Source organism: Mustelus asterias, chromosome 19, assembly GCF_964213995.1.
Source record: "Mustelus asterias chromosome 19, sMusAst1.hap1.1, whole genome shotgun sequence".
Taxonomy (NCBI): domain Eukaryota; kingdom Metazoa; phylum Chordata; class Chondrichthyes; order Carcharhiniformes; family Triakidae; genus Mustelus; species Mustelus asterias.
In genome coordinates, this window is record NC_135819.1 from 48,532,815 (window position 1) to 48,550,100 (window position 17,286).

The 17,286-nt window shown below is 41.9% G+C and overlaps 1 protein-coding gene across 10 annotated transcripts in view; it reads left to right on the forward strand.

Moving 5' to 3' along the window:
• Positions 1 to 17,286, forward strand: part of tbc1d22a (TBC1 domain family, member 22a) — a 395,279-nt gene that overhangs the window by 12,291 nt on the left and 365,702 nt on the right. For all 10 annotated transcript variants that reach the window (XM_078235533.1, XM_078235530.1, XM_078235534.1 and 7 more), the window contains 2 exons: positions 4,069 to 4,125; positions 8,456 to 8,781. In XM_078235533.1, the coding sequence (XP_078091659.1) occupies positions 4,069 to 4,125; positions 8,456 to 8,781 (383 nt within the window). The remainder of the gene's footprint in view (positions 1 to 4,068; positions 4,126 to 8,455; positions 8,782 to 17,286) is intronic.

Consider the following 17,286-nt stretch of genomic DNA (forward strand, 5'->3'; position numbering starts at 1 on the left):
GCCTGGCAGCGCATTCCAGGCCCCCACCACCCTCTGTGTAAAATATGTCCTTCTGATATCTGTGTTAAACCTCCCCCCCTTCACCTTGAACCTATGACCCCTCGTGAACGTCACCACCGACCTGGGGAAAAGCTTCCCACCGTTCACCCTATCTATGCCTTTCATAATTTTATACACCTCTATTAAGTCTCCCCTCATCCTCTGTCTTTCCAGGGAGAACAACCCCAGTTTCCCCAATCTCTCCTCATAACCAAGCCCCTCCATACCAGGCAACATCCTGGTAAACCTCCTCTGTACTCTCTCCAAAGCCTCCACGTCCTTCTGGTAGTGTGGCGACCAGAACTGGACGCAGTATTCCAAATGCGGCCGAACCAACGTTCTATACATCTGCAGCATCAGACCCCAACTTTTATACTCTATGCCCCGTCCTATAAAGGCAAGCATGCCATATGGCTTCTTCACCACCTTCTCCACCTGTGACGTCACCTTCAAGGATCTGTGGACTTGCACACCCAGGTCCCTCTGCGTATCTACACCCTTTATGGTTCTGCCATTTATCGTATAGCTCCTCCCTACGTTATTTCTACCAAAATGCATCACTTCGCATTTATCAGGATTGAACTCCATCTGCCATTTCTTTGCCCAAATTTCCAGCCTATCTATATCCTTCTGTAGCCTCTGACAATGCTCCTCACAGCTGCCTTAGAGCGCCAGGGACCTAGGTTCGATTCCTAGCTTGGGTCACTGGATGTGTGGAATTGGCACATTCGCCCCATGTCTGCGGAGGTTTCCTCCAGGTACTCTGGTTTTCCCCCACAGTCCAAAGATGTGCAGGTTAGGTGTATTGGCCATATTAAATTCTCCCTCAGTGTACCTGAACAGGTTCCCGAGCGTGGCGATGAGGGGATTTTCCCAGTAACTTCATTACGGTGTGAATGTAAGCCTACTTGTGACTAATAAATAAACTTTACTTTAACCACGCCCTGATAACCATTTGTATGAAAGCACTCCTTCAAAGCTCCTTGTTTATGCTTCTGCTTATGATGTCTCGAGGCCCCCTTGTTACCACTAGTGCATGATTTCCCATTGATAATTGACTTTCTATTTTTTTTTATAACTTAAAGCTTTTCTATTTATTCACATGATCCTTTTGTGCTCCAATGAGTATATCCCTTTTAAAATCTTTTATCGGAAGTAGATTTCAAATTTACTTATCTCTGGTATCATAATCAGTATGCAAATCTTTCAAGTAATGATTTCCCTTCCTGTCTGATTAATATGTTGAGAATATAAGTTAACCTTGAATAAGAAGTCACTTTTGGGTCATTTGGAAGCTGTCTGCCGTTGTCTTGTGGCTGCCTTTAGTATTTGGGGTTTAAGAAAATATATCATCAGTTCAGAAGTGAATAATGGGAGGAAGTGTTTTGATTCCTTCACAGAATGTGTAAAAGAAATCTGTTCCTAGTTGGCCGGATTCGCACACCTTGCACTCTTTAATCTATTGATTGTCAACGCCATACTAGTGCAGCTTTACCATTAGCTCTTGTTTTAGCTTATTTATTTTTGAGATACTGGAATATGAATCTTGCAGCTGGTTCAAAAAGCACTGCATCTTTATCAGTGTAATTCATTTTGGAAGCAGAGACATGTATTAGCAACTCTGGGAGGTTTGATATTAACCAATAACCTACAAACTTCAATTTCATTTTATACTTGTAAAAAGCCTTATCTTCCAAGTGCAACATCTTTCCACACAGAAAATCTAGGCATCTTGACTGAAAAGTGTGCAGGTTAGAAGGCAAGTGTTTAGAATATTATGGACGCAGTTCTGTTTGTCTTTTGTTAGTTATTTAATCATTCTTTAATTAAAAAATAAATAATCTTCATTTTTGTCTATTTGCCATGTCTGTTGCGTTTTAAAATCATGAATTTTCTTCCCGTTTCTTTTGCGTTTTGTTATTCATCCCCGCACACATTGATCTATCCTGCTGGTTTGGCAATGCCTCAATTTTAAAATTCTCAATTCTTCAAATTTTCCACCATAATCTTGCCTCCTTATCTGTGTAACTGCCTCCAGCCCCACAACGTTCTGAGATCTCTGTGCTCCTGCAATTCTAGCCTGCTGTATATCCTTGATTTTATGTCTTTTCTAATACATGTTTCAACTTTAGTAATGTCCTGTCTCATTCTTGATAATATAACATTATGGGCAATGTAATAATTTGCAGGCTACAAGATATTTTCCATTTTCTCTTTGCTTCTGGGGAACTGTAGCGTCTTTACATGAAAGAGGCGTAGATCTGTATTTCAATTACCTGAGTGGAGAACAAATCAAAGGAACTGGGATAAAGGAAATACACACAATTTATTAAAAATAAATAGAGTAAAAATATGTCCTGGTTCAGTCATGTAAATTAATCTGGAGGAACTGACAGTAAGCCTATTGTGTGTGATACCGTACCAGGCACTGCCTGGAAAGTGGGTTGAAGCAGAAGTTGGGTACAAATGAACAATTAGAATTCACTCAGCCTGCTCATATTGACTGTTACTACCCTGCTGCAGTTAACTCATTTAGCCCTTTGATGAGAGCTGTTATATTAACATTTTTTCGACCAAAGGATGAAGGCAGTAACTCTGATATTAGGGATATAACTTTTAGGGTTGTGTTATCATGAGATCAACCTGAAATAATTGTTGAATAGTGATAGTGTTTTCTCTGAAAAGGACAGTCAAGGCTCTTTGAACATTATCAGTCAAGTTGGAATCAGGATAGACCGGACGGTACTGTCCTTTTTTGAGACCAGGGTGAGCAGTATTAGGAATAAACATGATGGTTATCGAGTGACACATGCTTGAAATTGAACAGGTGTGCACATCAAATGAGGGCAGGGCTTGCTGACCTAGGTCAAAGAATCTTCTTATGTAATGTATTTTATTGTTCATACAATAATAATGGTACCAACAACAGGAGCATCTTGTGTTTTATGGTGCCTTTGTTAGACTTTGTAGAGTCACATCTGATCTGATTTGGTGCCTTCAGAAGGGGGGAGGGGGCACGCTGAAGAAGGAATATTAAAATTTGTTTTTCTCGGAATATTTCGTTCTATTGACGTGTTGGTTAGGTGCATTGGCCATGCTAAATTCTCCCTCGGTGTACCCGAACAGGTGCCAGAGTGTGGCGACTAGGGGAATTTCACAGTAACTTTATGTAAGCCTCACTTGTGACTAATAAATAAAGTTTATTTATAAATAAATCAACGTTATTGGTTTAGCTGCATCTTGTCGTTTAAAAATTCAACTTTGGGTTATAGCAGAAATAAAACCATATGTCCTATAAATTGTTTTATAATTTCTACTCAGCCTAAAAAGATTGCTGTCTGCTGAAGAACCCTGATTGGGTGTGTAGAAGGACCAGATTACAAGTGTAACATTGGATGGGAGTGAGGAAAAAATACCTGCATGAAATTGAAGGAAAGATGAGAAAGAGAGCATGCATTTGGTGGAGGGAAGAGTTCCCTCGAATTTATTTGTTATGTGTAGCTTATTCATTGAAAGGTTTAAGAATTTTTTGCACTGCTATAACCTAGAGGGACCAACTTGGATTTGTCCTGCACCAAACTTCTGGGTTGCTGTGCAGCTTAGGGCAAATATTGATGTCAGTATGTAATCCATGGGGATCCAGAATACATCCTCAAACCGGGTGGGAGGAAAAAAGAAAAAGGAGTGCTAACTGGAACAGGGGATCGGTGTGGGAGGAAAAAGAAGAAAGGAAAGGGTCCAAGAATCAAAAGGATGTGAAAAAGCTAATAAAACCTCGGCTATCCTAAACTGGTACTGGTGATGTTATAGCTTTTTGTAAGTGGCTCAAGAGCCTTACGAGCATGTAAATAACCAAGAAAAATAAATATCAACATTCCAGATCTCTAGTGTCATGTTTTAATGTTAGTCAACACATCGCACCGTCATATATATATATATATATATACATATACTTGAGTAGTGCAGCATTGCTGATGGCTTTAATGTGACATATTATGTGCTGATACTGATTTGTACTTTTCTTTGCAGTATACAACATGTATATGGAGCTCAGCATCCTCCATTTGATCCTCTATTACATGCAAAGTAGGTGTGAAGATTCTTATTCCATTTATATAAATGAAGTTATTTCAAAGTACTGTTTGAACGCTGCATTTATAGTTCATCCTGCATGAGTTGTGCTGCTGGATACTTAGTTTATAGTGGACTGTTTATCATTGTTAGTGTACCTTATTTTACTCTAAATTTTAATTGCTGGAAGACTTCAGCGCATTAAGCTGAGAATATCATTGGGGATTGCAATATTACCATGAGTTTAGTGTTACTCTTAAGGTGCTCTCAGTTACAAAGTGTTTGAAAGAGAGTGAATTTTGACTGCAAGTTTTTCTTTGAACTTGGAAGGGGGCGGGGGGGGCACGATTATTGCATGGACATATTGTTTGGAGCTGTGGAATTGGATGGTGAGCAAATGCATGAGCTGATGAAGGGGGATACGAGTGTCTCTGGACGAAATTATTTTTGTGAACAATGGGATGAGGGAAGAATGGACTGAACTTGGGCCATGATTGGGTTTCTCCATACTGAACAGACCAAATGTCAGTTAAATTTTTTAAAAACTATTAAATTAAAAAATTATTTTCATTTTAATTTAATTAAAATAATTGCTGATCTATAATTCCATTTTTTTTCTCTACTTCACTTTTAAAATTGGGGTTACATTAGCTACCCTGCAATGTGTAGGGATTGTTCCAGAGTCAATAGAATCTTAGAAGGTGACCATTATTTAATTACTTAAAAATAAAAATTAAGAATTGAAGTCATTTGTCAAATTAAGCAGAATGCACTCATTTTAAAAAAAAATCAGTTTTTAGGTGGGAATGTGATAAATATTGGTTGACTGTTGTTGTTAAGAATTGTTAAGAACTGTGGAATTGTTAAGATTAGACCAGTTGGAAGGAATGGATATATTCTAAATTTGCTGTTCATGAAGATGAATTTGAAGTGAATATTGCTATCCAACCACAACATCCAACCGTAGTTGGCCACACTGTGCTATAATGTGGCTTTCCTATTTTCCACACCATCCATAGTTCCAGAACAATTAATTATGGAATCAAAAAAATTCCAGATTAACATAAATCATGTAGCAAGAAAATCTAATTCGGCCAAGGATTCTTAGTTCTTTTTACTTCATCACTTCCTCTCCTGAGAGAGTTCTGCTGAATTTTTTCCCTGTGCGTGAAAGCAATTGAAAAAAACTTTGCGTAATATTTGTTTTCTTGCAATGAAAACTACAATCTTCCCAAATCGTTCCTACTTCTCTGGTCCACTCCCAGCACATTTTGATTTTTCAATCTTGAATTGTTGACCTACAGAAAAATATCTCCATGATGATCACAGCACAAAAGCCATGAAGTTTTATAGTACCTTTGCTTAATTTATTTTCTTAAACTTATGACCTGCAAGTCTATAACAAAACAATCCAGCATTCATAGTTCTTTGAGTGTCTGTTCTATTTGTATGCTGCCCTGGAATGGTGATTGGGATAAAATAAATTCAGCGTTTTTTTAATCCTTGGAACCTTGCTCAGTGCATTGAACCCTCTGAAGGCTGGGTGCCCAGATGTAGGTCATTGGTAATGGCATCACCGGTGACCTATACTAGGTTAATAAAACTCATTTGTACTTGGAACAAATGGCTTTGAAATTCATTCAATATTTAACCCATTTTGTTGAGATCTGCTTCAAATATTGATTAGTACAAAATACGATTTTTTTTCACCCGTTGCAAATGGACACTCGGTTTACATGTTTTGTGTTTCATTTCGATGTGTGTGCAAACCTCCAGTTTTATAATGTGAAAATCAAGCTGGCTGAACAAAATGTTTAGAACGAGCAGAGATCTTGATTTAATTTTTAAATAGATCCTAATGTATCTGAAGTTTTCGCAAATTGAGTTCATGTGTACATTTGATTTTTGATCCTTGACTTGGTGTACTGCTGGAAGTGCACTCGCTCACTCCTGGTGAGTCACATCCCAGAATACTTAAGGAAGTGACCCAAGAAATAGTGCATGCATTGGTGGTCACCTTCTAAGATTCTGTAGACTCTGGAACAGTCCCTACAGATTGGAGGGTAGCTAATGTAGCCCTACTATTTAAAAATTGAAGTAGAGAAAAAATGGAATTGTAGATTAGCAAGCCTGATGTTGGTAGTGGGGAAAATCTGGAATCCATAATCAGAGATTTTATTGCAAAACACTTGGGGAAAACTGTGGCAGGATTGGACAGAGTCAGCATGGATTTATGAAAGAAAAATTATGCTTGGAATTTTTCAAGGATGTAACTCGTAGAGTTGATGAGGGTGAACCAGTGGCTGAGACTTATTTGGACTTGCAGAAGGTTTTCGACATTGTCCCACATAAGAGATTAGCGTGTAAAATTAAAGCACATGGGATTGGGTTAGTGTATTTAGATGGATAGAAAACTGGTTGACAGACAGGAAACAAAGAGTAGGAATTAAAAAGTCCTTTGCAACAGTTTATATTTATATATAATATAATATTATATTATTTATACTATATATTATATGTAATGAGGGAACTAAATGTAATATCTCCAAATTTGCAGATGACACAAAGCTAGGTGGGAGGTTGAATTGTGAGGAGGATGCAGAAATCCTTCAGTGTGATTTGACGAGTGAGTGGGCAAATGAATAGCAGATGCAGTATAATTTGAATAAATATGAGGCTTTCCACTTTGGTAGCAAAAGCGGGAAGGCCGATTACGACCTGGCCATAAATTAGGAGAGAGGAATGTGCAATGAGACCTGGGTGTCCTCATACATTGGTCACTGAAGGTAAGCATGCAGGTGCAGCAGGCAGTGAAAAGGCACGTGGTATGCTGGCCTTCATAGCGAGAGGATTCAAGTACAGGAACAGGGATGCCTTGAAGCAATTATGCAGGGCCTTGGTGAGGCCACACCGGGAATATTCTGTGCAGTTTTGGTCTCCTTATCTGAAGAAGGATGTTCTTGCTGTAGACGGAGTACAGAGAAGTTTTACCAGACTGATTCCTGGGATGGCAGGACTGATGTATGAGGAGAGATTTAGTTGGTTAAGATTGTATTTGCTGGAGTTTAGAAAAATGAGGGGGGTTTTCATAGGAACCTGTACAATTCTAACAGGACGAGACAGGGTAGATGCAGGAAGGATGTTTCCGATGGCGAGGGTGTCCAGAACCAGAGGTCACAATCTGAAGATGCAGGGTAGACCATTTGGAACACAGATGAGGAAAAGTTTCTTCACTCAGAAAGTGGTCAACCTGTGGAATTAGCTACCACAGAAAGTAGTTGAGTACAAAACATTATGTTTTCAAGAAGCACTTAGATATAGTAGATGGGGTGAAGGAGATCAAAGGATATGGGGGTGGGATGGGGCAGCACGGTGGCACAGTGGTTAACACTGCTGCCTCACTGCCAGGAACCCAGGCTCGATTCCCAGCTTGGGTCACTGTCAGTGTGGAGTCTGCACGTTCTCCCCATGTCTGCGTGGGTTTCCTCTGGATGCTCCGGTTTCCTCCCATAGTCCAAAGATGTGCGGGTTAGTTGCATTGGCCATGCTAAATTCTCCCTCGGTGTATCCAAACAGGCGCTGGAGTATGGTGATCAGGGGATTCTCACAGTAACTTTATTGCAGTGTTAATGTAAGCCTCCTTGTGACAATAAATAATGAATGGTGGGGTAGACTTGAAGGGCCGAATGGCTTCCTCCTGCTCCTATTTTCTATGTTTCAATATGGTAGAGGAGATTTTAATGGTAGATTATATTCTGACAATGACTTTTGATCAAAATTGTACAGTTCTCACAATATCCAAAAGCTCACCAAATAATTCTCCACGAAAAGCAAAATACTGCGAATGATGGAAATCTGAAATAAAAATGGGAAATGCTGGATAAACGGAGCAGGTCTGACAGTATCTGTGGAGAGGAAGAGTTATTGTTGAGTCAACATGACCCTTTCACAGAAGGGAAGACACCTTCACCAATCTATCTTTTACCCTGACCTATCCTTGTTCTTCTATTCTGCCGTACCTCTTCCATCTCCCACCTCTCCTACTTTATAATTGCTTGCATTTCTCCTTTTCTTCAGTCCTGTAGAAGGGTTATTTAGACTCAATGCATTAACTCTGTTTCTCTCCACAGATGCTGCGAGACCTGCTGTGGTTATCCAGCATTTTCTACTTTTTTTAACTTTATATATCAAATTTCAAAATGAGTCAGAGAAAGAAAATAGAAATCCATATCACCACACTGAGGATTATGATGCCATTCATCCTGTTGTGAAAATTGTGTACCGAAACCATATTTAATATTAACGAGGAACTTTGAATCAGTATCATTTTGTTTTGACCCAACAGTTTACTCAAAGCAAATGTGAAGCCACAATCTGTATCAATGAGAACAAAGAAGGTTACGACTTTTCAGGAGTTTGAGAGCATTACAAGTGACGCTTGGGATGTTGGTGATGATGATGATGAACTCTTGGCTATGGCTGCTCAAAACCTGAATACAGATGTTGTTATGGAAACAGCAAATAAAGTACTTCAGATTCATAGCAAATTACAAGAACAGAAACAGCAGGACAAACAAACAGAGACATCACCAGAACAACTGGACCGTTCGGAACAAGTGAACAATAAAACTGACATAAAGTCTGCCAGTGCCGTTGAACTTAACAGATCAGGTAATTCGTACTATTCAGCATCCTTTCATCGAACTATGTTGACACTTACCTGCTGGCTTTGCATTCAAATTGAAACTTTTTGAGCTTGGGGCAGGGGAGGTGTTCTTGTTCCTGAAGTTGTTCTTCCTCTTGACCTTGGGAGAAATGCAGAATTGAAGACATTTAAATGCAAGGATGTCTTCATTAAAAATACAGGTCAACAGGGCAGCACGGTGGCACAGTGGTTGGCACTGCTGCCTCACAGCGCCAGGAACCTGGGTTCGATTCCCAGCTTGGGTCACTGTCCGTGTGGAGTTTGCACATTCTCCCTTTGCGTGGGTTTCCTCCGGGTGCTCCTGTTTCCTCCCACAGTCCAAAGATGTGCGCATTGGGTGAATTGGCCATGCTAAATTCTCCCTTGGTGTCAGTCAGGGGGACCAGTAGGGTAAATGCATGGGGTTATGGGGATGGGGTCCAGGTGGGATTGTGGTCGGTGCAGATGCGTTGGGCCAAATGGCCTCCTTCTGCACTGTAGGGATTCTATGACTCTACCTTTTGAGTAGAGAACGACCAGCAAAAATGTGATAAAGCACAAAATGCTGGCTAACCAGCCAATTTCTAGCCTGGTGAAATCTGCTTGATTGGCACCATTTCATAGAACACTGAGCAACTGATAAAGCACCATATGGTTCATTTTGCTGACTGTGTAACTCTTATTCCCATGATCCTGGATTCCATTCCGTTTGTGACTTGATTTTACTTGGATCTAAAGAATTTTGTGGGACATTTAAAAAAAAAACCCCACAAATATGGATTCGCTTTTGATTTTCTAAACCTTTGTGGGAAAAGTCACCACTTTCTGACTCAAGCTTGCAGCCCTGCAGCAATTATTTATATGCTCATGTGATTGACCTATTGTCATCCACAGATATTTACAATAATTACTTCGTCTTAATTACCTTTGTAACTTTTCTAATGAATTTTATAGTCATGGCTCATTATCTGAAGTCTATTTAAGATTTGTACAGGTGGATCTATTGTTGGAACAGATTTTTGAAAGTACTTTCAACTTTTAAATGCTTTTTACATCCATTTTTGTTTCTTGTTTATTGACTATAGCTTTGTTTTATTTCTCTATTGTTAGTGCAGCTAAATATTTCAGAAAACCTAACTGGAGGATGCTGTGTAATGCCATTGGTTAGCACACAGTCCTTTCTCTTCAGGGGCTTAAGTTAAAATTCTCCCCTCCTATGACGACAAGAATGGTTGCATGAAATATATTTGGGAATACGTGCCTGTGTGTGCATGAACCTTTGTCACAAAATTTACTGAAATCCATGTTGCCTGGCTTGATTTAATTTTGAATTTGGAGTTGTTTGGAATCTTAAATTGAACATTTATTTTATTCATCTGTTTATCAGAATGATTGGAGTATTATAAAAGTAGTCTCATGATTTATGATCTGAAACATTTCATGCTAGTCGAGAATATGCTCATGACGCTTGCAAGGCTAGGAATTGCTACATTCTGTTCCCCCCGTAGACTTGTGCAAAGAAAGATGTTCAGCAGGATACTCTGTTGAAGATTGGGCGTTCTGTGCAGTTTGTAATTTTGATTGCTCGGTGGCCTGTCTGCCGCTATTCTTCGCCACGTGCACTAGCTCCGCCACTCGCACCCCAAAAATCACCCCCCCCCCCCCCCCCCCCCCCGTGCACAGTCCCCCCACCCCCAATCGCACTCTCTCTGAGCCTTAAGATCTCCTCATCTCTTTGACTTGTGGGATGAGCTGTGGCTTGTGGGAAGATAAGTCATTAAAATTTTAAATCTCTCGGTCCATTAGACAGCGGAGGTGAGGCATTAATAAATTACACCATTTGTTTTGCTGAAATGTAAGAAACTTGATTATTGTCACTGTTGAAAAGGCATTCTGTCTACAAGCTACTTTATGCAGCTCATACAGATTGATGGTTTGTTTTATACCTCTTCTTGATGGTGCTCTTCTGTTCCTCTTTGAGAAAGAGGGACTGCTACACAGATGGAGGCGCCTGCATTATTTCAGTCTGCAGGAGTGTTCTGTAAAGATCTTTTGCTGTTGAAAAGGAAATTGGATAAACTCTCAGGACGCTAAAATGCCGCCCCTCCTACCTTCCACGGGAGTTCACCTCCGTTTCCTGATGGCAGTTTACACCCCACCCCATGCGGACGTGAAGATTGCGCTGGATGAAATATAGACCGCTACAAGTAGCCTTGAGACGAAACATCCTGAGGCCTTGTTCATCGTGGCTGGAGACTTCAATCAAGCTCAAGAGCGTACTACCAGGTTTACCACCAACACGTCTCCTGTTCCACCAGAGGCGCAAACATCCTAGACCACTGCTACGCAAATATCAACCATGCCTCCCGCTCTATCGCCCACCCACACTTGGGCAAATCAGACCATAAGGCTGTGCTCCTGCTGCCGGCTTACAAGCAAAAACTGAAGCGGGAGAATCGGTCAAAGAAAATCATGCAATGTTGGTCTGAGGAATCGGATGATCTCCTGCTTCGAGTCAGTGGACTGGTCAGTAGTTTAAAAACTCTGCGACCAGCCTGAACGAGTACGCCACTACAGTAACTGACTTCATCAGTAAGTGTGCAGACGTCTGTGTGCCCAAGAAGCAAATCCATGTGTTCCCCAACCGGAAACCACGGATGAACAGGGATATTCACTCCTTGCTGAATTCCAGGTCTGAGGCGTTCAAGTCAGGCGACCCTGACCGATACAAGAAAGCCAAATACGATTTAAAGAGACCCATCAAAGATGCCAAAAGACAGCATCGGACCAAGCTAGAGTCCCAGGCTAGCCCCACCGACCCCTGCTGACTATGGCAAGGTCTGCAAGACATAACAGGCTACAAGATGAAGGCATGTAAAATCGCCGGTTTGAATGCACCCCTCCCTGATGAGCTCAATGCAGTCTATGCCCGTTTTGAGCAAGAGGTCAGCAAGAGCATGTGCTCCACCCTGGAAGCCCTGAATAGATCTGTATCTGGGGTCACCACTGCAGATGTAAGAGCAGCCTTCTCGAAGGTCAACCCATGGAAAGCGACTGGCCCGGATGGGGTACCCGAACGAGCACACGGATCCTGCGCTATCAGCTGGCGGGGGTATTCTCAGACATCTTCAACCTCTCTTTACAACAATCTGAGGTCCCTATCTGCTTCAAGAAGACAACCATCATCCCGGTGCCTAAGAAAAACCAAGCAGCGTGCCTTAACGACTGTCGGCCGGTGGCTCTGACATCCATCATTTATGAAGTGCTTCGAAAGGCTAGTCATGGCACGAATCAATTCCAGCCTCCCGGACTACCTGGATCCACTACAGTTTGCCTACCACCGCAACAAGTCCACAGCAGATGCCATTTTCCTGGCCCTGCACTCAACCCTGGAACACCTAAATAACAAGGACACCTATGCCAGACTCCTATTTATTGACTATAGCTCAGCCTTCAACACTATTATTCCCACGAAACTCATCTCCAAGCTCCATGGCCTGGGCCTCGGCACCTCCCTCTGCAATTGGATCCTGAACTTCCTAATTCACAGACCACAATCCGTAAGGATAGGCAACAATACCTCCTCCACGATCATCCTCAACACCTGTATCTCACAAGGCTGTGTTCTCAGCCCCCTACTACACTCCTTATACACCTAAGAGTGTGTGGCTAAATTCCCCTCCAATTTGATTTTCAGGTTTGCTGACGACGCCACCATAGTGGGTCAGATCTCAAACAATGATGAGACAGAGTACAGGAATGAGATAGAAAATCTGGTGAACTGGTGCGGCAACAATAATCTCTCCCTCAATGTCAACAAAATGAAGGAGATTGTCATCGACTTCAGGAAGCGTAAAGGAGAACATGCCCCTGCCTACATCAATGGGGACAAAGTAGGAAGGGTCGAGAGCTTCAAGATTTTAGGTGTCCAAATCACCAACAACCTGTCCTGGTCCCCCCATGCCGACACTATAGTTAAGAATGTCCACCAACGCCTCTACTTTCTCAGAAGACTAAGGAAATTTGGCATCTCAGCTACGACTCTCACCAACTTTTACAGATGCACCATAGAAAGCATTGTTTCTGGTTGTATCACAACTTGGTATGGCTCCTGCTCTGCCCAAGACCACAAGGAACTACAAAAGGTTGTGAATGTAACCCAATCCATCACGCAAACCAGCCTTCCATCCATTGACTCTGTCTACACGGCCTCAGCAAAGCAGCCAGCATAATTAAGGACCCCACGCACCCCGGATATTCTCTCTTCCACTTCTTCCATCGGAAAAAGATACAAAAGTCTGAGGTCATGTACCACCGACTCAAGAACAGCTTCTTCCCTGCTGCTGTCAGACTTTTGAATGGACCTACCTTGCATTAAGTTGATCTTTCTCTACACCCGAGCTATGACTGTAACACTACATTCTGCACTTTCTCATTTCCTTCTCTATGAATGGTATGCTTTGTATAGCACACAAGAAACAATACTTTTCACTATATTAATACATGTGACAATAATAAATCAACTCAAATCAAAGAGTAAAACATTGCAAGGATATAGACAAAAAGCATAGAGCTGAAGTAATATATACTTTCGATAATGTGATTAACTGGATGTTCTTTGGAGCCAGCACAAACTTGGACCAAATAGCCCTCTCTGTGCTATGCTATTCTATGATTTATAGTGACCATTGCAGACCATTCAGCCCCTTGAACCTCTTACGCCATTCAATAAAATTATGGCTTATTTGTATCCTAAGGTTAGCCACATGCTTTGGTTCCATATACCTTTATACCATTTATTTGCAAAAACCCGTTGAAGTCAGATTAAAATTGATTGACTTACTCGCGACTGCTTTTTGTGGGTGACGGTCCCATGAATCATCCTTTGTGTTGTTCCTAATATGTCACCTGAATGGCATGGCTCTGATTTTAAGATTATGCCCATGTGTCATCAGCCCCTCGACCAACAAAGGATGTTTCTGTCTGCCCTATCGATTCCACTCAATCAAATCACCCTTTTAACTTCCTGTGTTCCACGGAACTTTGGCCTAGTTTATGTCAAATTTCCTTATCTAGCTGTTGGAGCCCTGGTAACATTCCAGTGACTATGTGCGCTCAGGTGCAGTAAGAAACACTTATGTGACCTAATGAGGATGTGGTGGAGTTGGAACAAAAGCTTCTTCTCTCATTATATTCTAGCCCTCTCGTTAGCCCACTTTATTTTTTGTACATACTGACTGCATTTTAGTGATTTGTGTACAGGAACTGTGGAATCTCATTCGATCTTTACTGTTCCTAGCTTTTCAGTATTTTGGATGATCTCCAAGTTACCTGCATTGAAATGCCCTTGCTAGTTTTTCCCATTTGCTTAATCTATCAATCTCCTAATTTTATGCACCTGTGTATGCTGCATACAATTCCACCAATCTGCGTCGTCTGCAAAACTGGATAGGTGGCTCTCTATTGTGCAAGCTAAGTTATTAATAAATAGAGTGAATAGTCCAGCACAAATCCTTGTGGACCATCAGTAGTCACTTCCTCCCAATTTGATTACATACCCATTATAACTCTACCACCTCAGCAATCTCCTAACCAGGTCAATAATTAGCTGTCAATCCCAGGAGCTTTAATTCCAGCAAACCATATCTTACGTGGAGCTTTATCAAATCCCTTCTAGAAGCCTATAGACGTTCCCCTATCTACGACTTTTGTTACTTCCTCAAATATCATTATCCTGAGATAATGAAGTATGCCATGACCGAATGCAGCAATTACCTGAACTACATTCAGGCTGAGGCTGATAGGCACAAATGTTACTTGCCATTTAAGTGTCAGCTCATGATGATTTCCAACAAGAGAGATTCTTAATTACAGCACCCCCCCCCAAACCACAAATCGCCCCGCCATCAAAATCTTGGGGTTAGCATTGAGTAGAAACTTAACTTGATCAGTCACATAAATACTGTGGCTCGAAGAACAGTTTGGAGGCTGGATATTCCAGGGTGAGTAACACGTCTCCTGATTTCCCCAAAGCCTATCCACCATCTACAAGGCACAAATTGTGATGGAATATTCTTCACATCTGGACGAGTACAAATCCTACAGCACACAAGCTTACCATCCAGGGCAAACTCACTTGATTGACACCCCAGCTGCCACCTTAAACATTAATTGTCTCAATCACTGGCGAACTGTAGCTGTGATGTGTACCATCTACAAGATGCGCTGCAGCAACTCACTCAGATTTCTTTGATTGTATCTTTCAAACCTGCGACCTGTATCACCTAGAAAAACAAGAGCTGAAGATGCAAGGGGGCGTCATACCGACACGTTTCCCTCCAAGTCATCCAACTTCCTGACTTGGAAATATATCTCTGCCACAAAAGGAAATATCCTCTCTACATCCACACTGTCAAGTCCCTCAGGAATTTGCATGTGATCATATGTCATTTCTCAAAGCTCGAAAGGGTGTAGGTCTAACCTGCTCAATCTTTCCTCATAAGCTAACCTCTTCCAGAAATCAGTCAAATGAACCTTCTGTTAACTGTCTCTAATGCAGTTATATCCTTTCTCAAGTAAGCAGACCAAAACTGTATGCAGTACTCCAGATGTGGTCTCAATAAGGCCTTAGGGATCTGTTCTGGGACCCTTGCTGTTTGTCATTTTCATAAATGACCTGGATGAGGAAGTGGAGGGATGGGTTGGTAAGTTTGCTGACGACACGAAGGTTGGTGGTGTTGTGGATAGGTTGGAGGGATGTCAGAAGCTGCAGCGTGACATAGATAGGATGCAAGACTGGGCAGAGAAGTGGCAGATGGACTTCAACCCGGATAAATGTGTAGTGGTCCATTTTGGCAGGTCAAATGGGATGAAGGAGTATAACATCAAGGGTAAGACTCTTAGTACTGTAGAGGATCAGAAGGACCTTGGGGTCCGGGTCCATAGGATTCTTAAATCGGCCTCGCAGGTAGAGGAGGTGGTTAAGAAGGCATATGGTGTGCTGGCCTTCATCAATCGAGGGATTGAGTTTAGGAATCGGGAGATAATGATGCAGCTTTATAAGACCCTCGTCAGACTCCACTTGGAGTACTGTGCTCAGTTCTGGTCGGCTCATTACAGGAGGGATGTGGAAGTGATTGAAAGGGTGCAGAGAAGATTTACAAGGACGTTGCCTGGATTGGTTGGCATGCCTTATGAGGATAGGCTGAGGGAGCTCGGTCTTTTCTCCTTGGAGAGACGAATGATGAGAGGTGACCTGATAGAGGTGTACAAGATGTTGAGAGGTATAGATCGGGTGGATTCTCAGAGGCTTTTTCCCAGGGCTGAAATGGCTGCAACGAGAGGACACAGGTTTAAGGTGCTGAGGAGTAGGTACAGAGGAGATGTCAGGAGTAAGTTTTTCACTAGAGGGTGGTGGGTGCGTGGAATCGGCTGCCGTCAGTGGTGGTGGAGGCAAACTCGATAGGGTCTTTTAAGAGACTTCTGGATGAGTACATGGGACTTAATAGGATTGAGGGTTACAGGTAAGCCTAGGTAGGTAGGGACATGGCCGGTGCAACTTGTGGGCCGAAGGGCCTGTTTGTGCTGTATTTTTTCTATGTTCTATGTTCTTATACCACAGTAGCAACACTCAGCTACTTTTGTATATAATCTTCCTTGCAATAAATGTCAACATTCCATTTGTCTTAAGAACCACTTGCTGTCCCTCCAAATGAATTGTTTGTGATACATTGTCCCTGTAGTTGCTCCATTTAAATAGTGTACTGCTTTTCTTCTTTTTCTGTCAAAACGGACAAGTACACATTTCCCCATGTTGTACGCCATCTGTAAAGTTTTTGCCCACCTACCTAACCTATCTATATCCCTTTGTCGGCTCTTTATGTCCTCTCGATGACCTAGTTCCCTTTTATCTTTGCATGTTATTTCCTCAAAGAACTCAAATAAATTAGTCAAACATGATTTCCCTTTCACAAAGCCATGTTGACTTTGCCTGATTGTATTATTATTTTCTAAAGGGTTTCTGTTACCTTCTTAATAATGGATTCTGGCATTTTCCCTATGACAGATGTTAGGCTCACTGCCTATTGTTTCCTATAACACACTGCTACCTTTTTGAAGACAGTTAGGGAAGGGCAATAAGAGCTGGCCCTGCCCAGTGATGCCCATGGACGAGTAAAGGGGAAAGATTCAGTTAAGTTCATTAGATGTGACCTTCCAATTATAATTCTTTTTTGGCTTTCTCCCTGATCAGTTCAAATTTCTTGATGTGCTCAGTCACTCCAGAAATTAGGGGGTGGCGTGATGGCACAATGGTTAGCACTGCTGCCTGTCAGCGCCAGAGCTCCGGGTTCGATTACCGGCTTAGGTCAGTGTGTGGAGCCTCCACATTCTCCCCATGTTTGCCTGGGTTTCCTCCGGGTGCTCCGGTTTCCTCCCACAGCCCGAAAGACGTGCTGGTTAGGTGCATTGGCCATGCTAAATGCTCCCTCAGT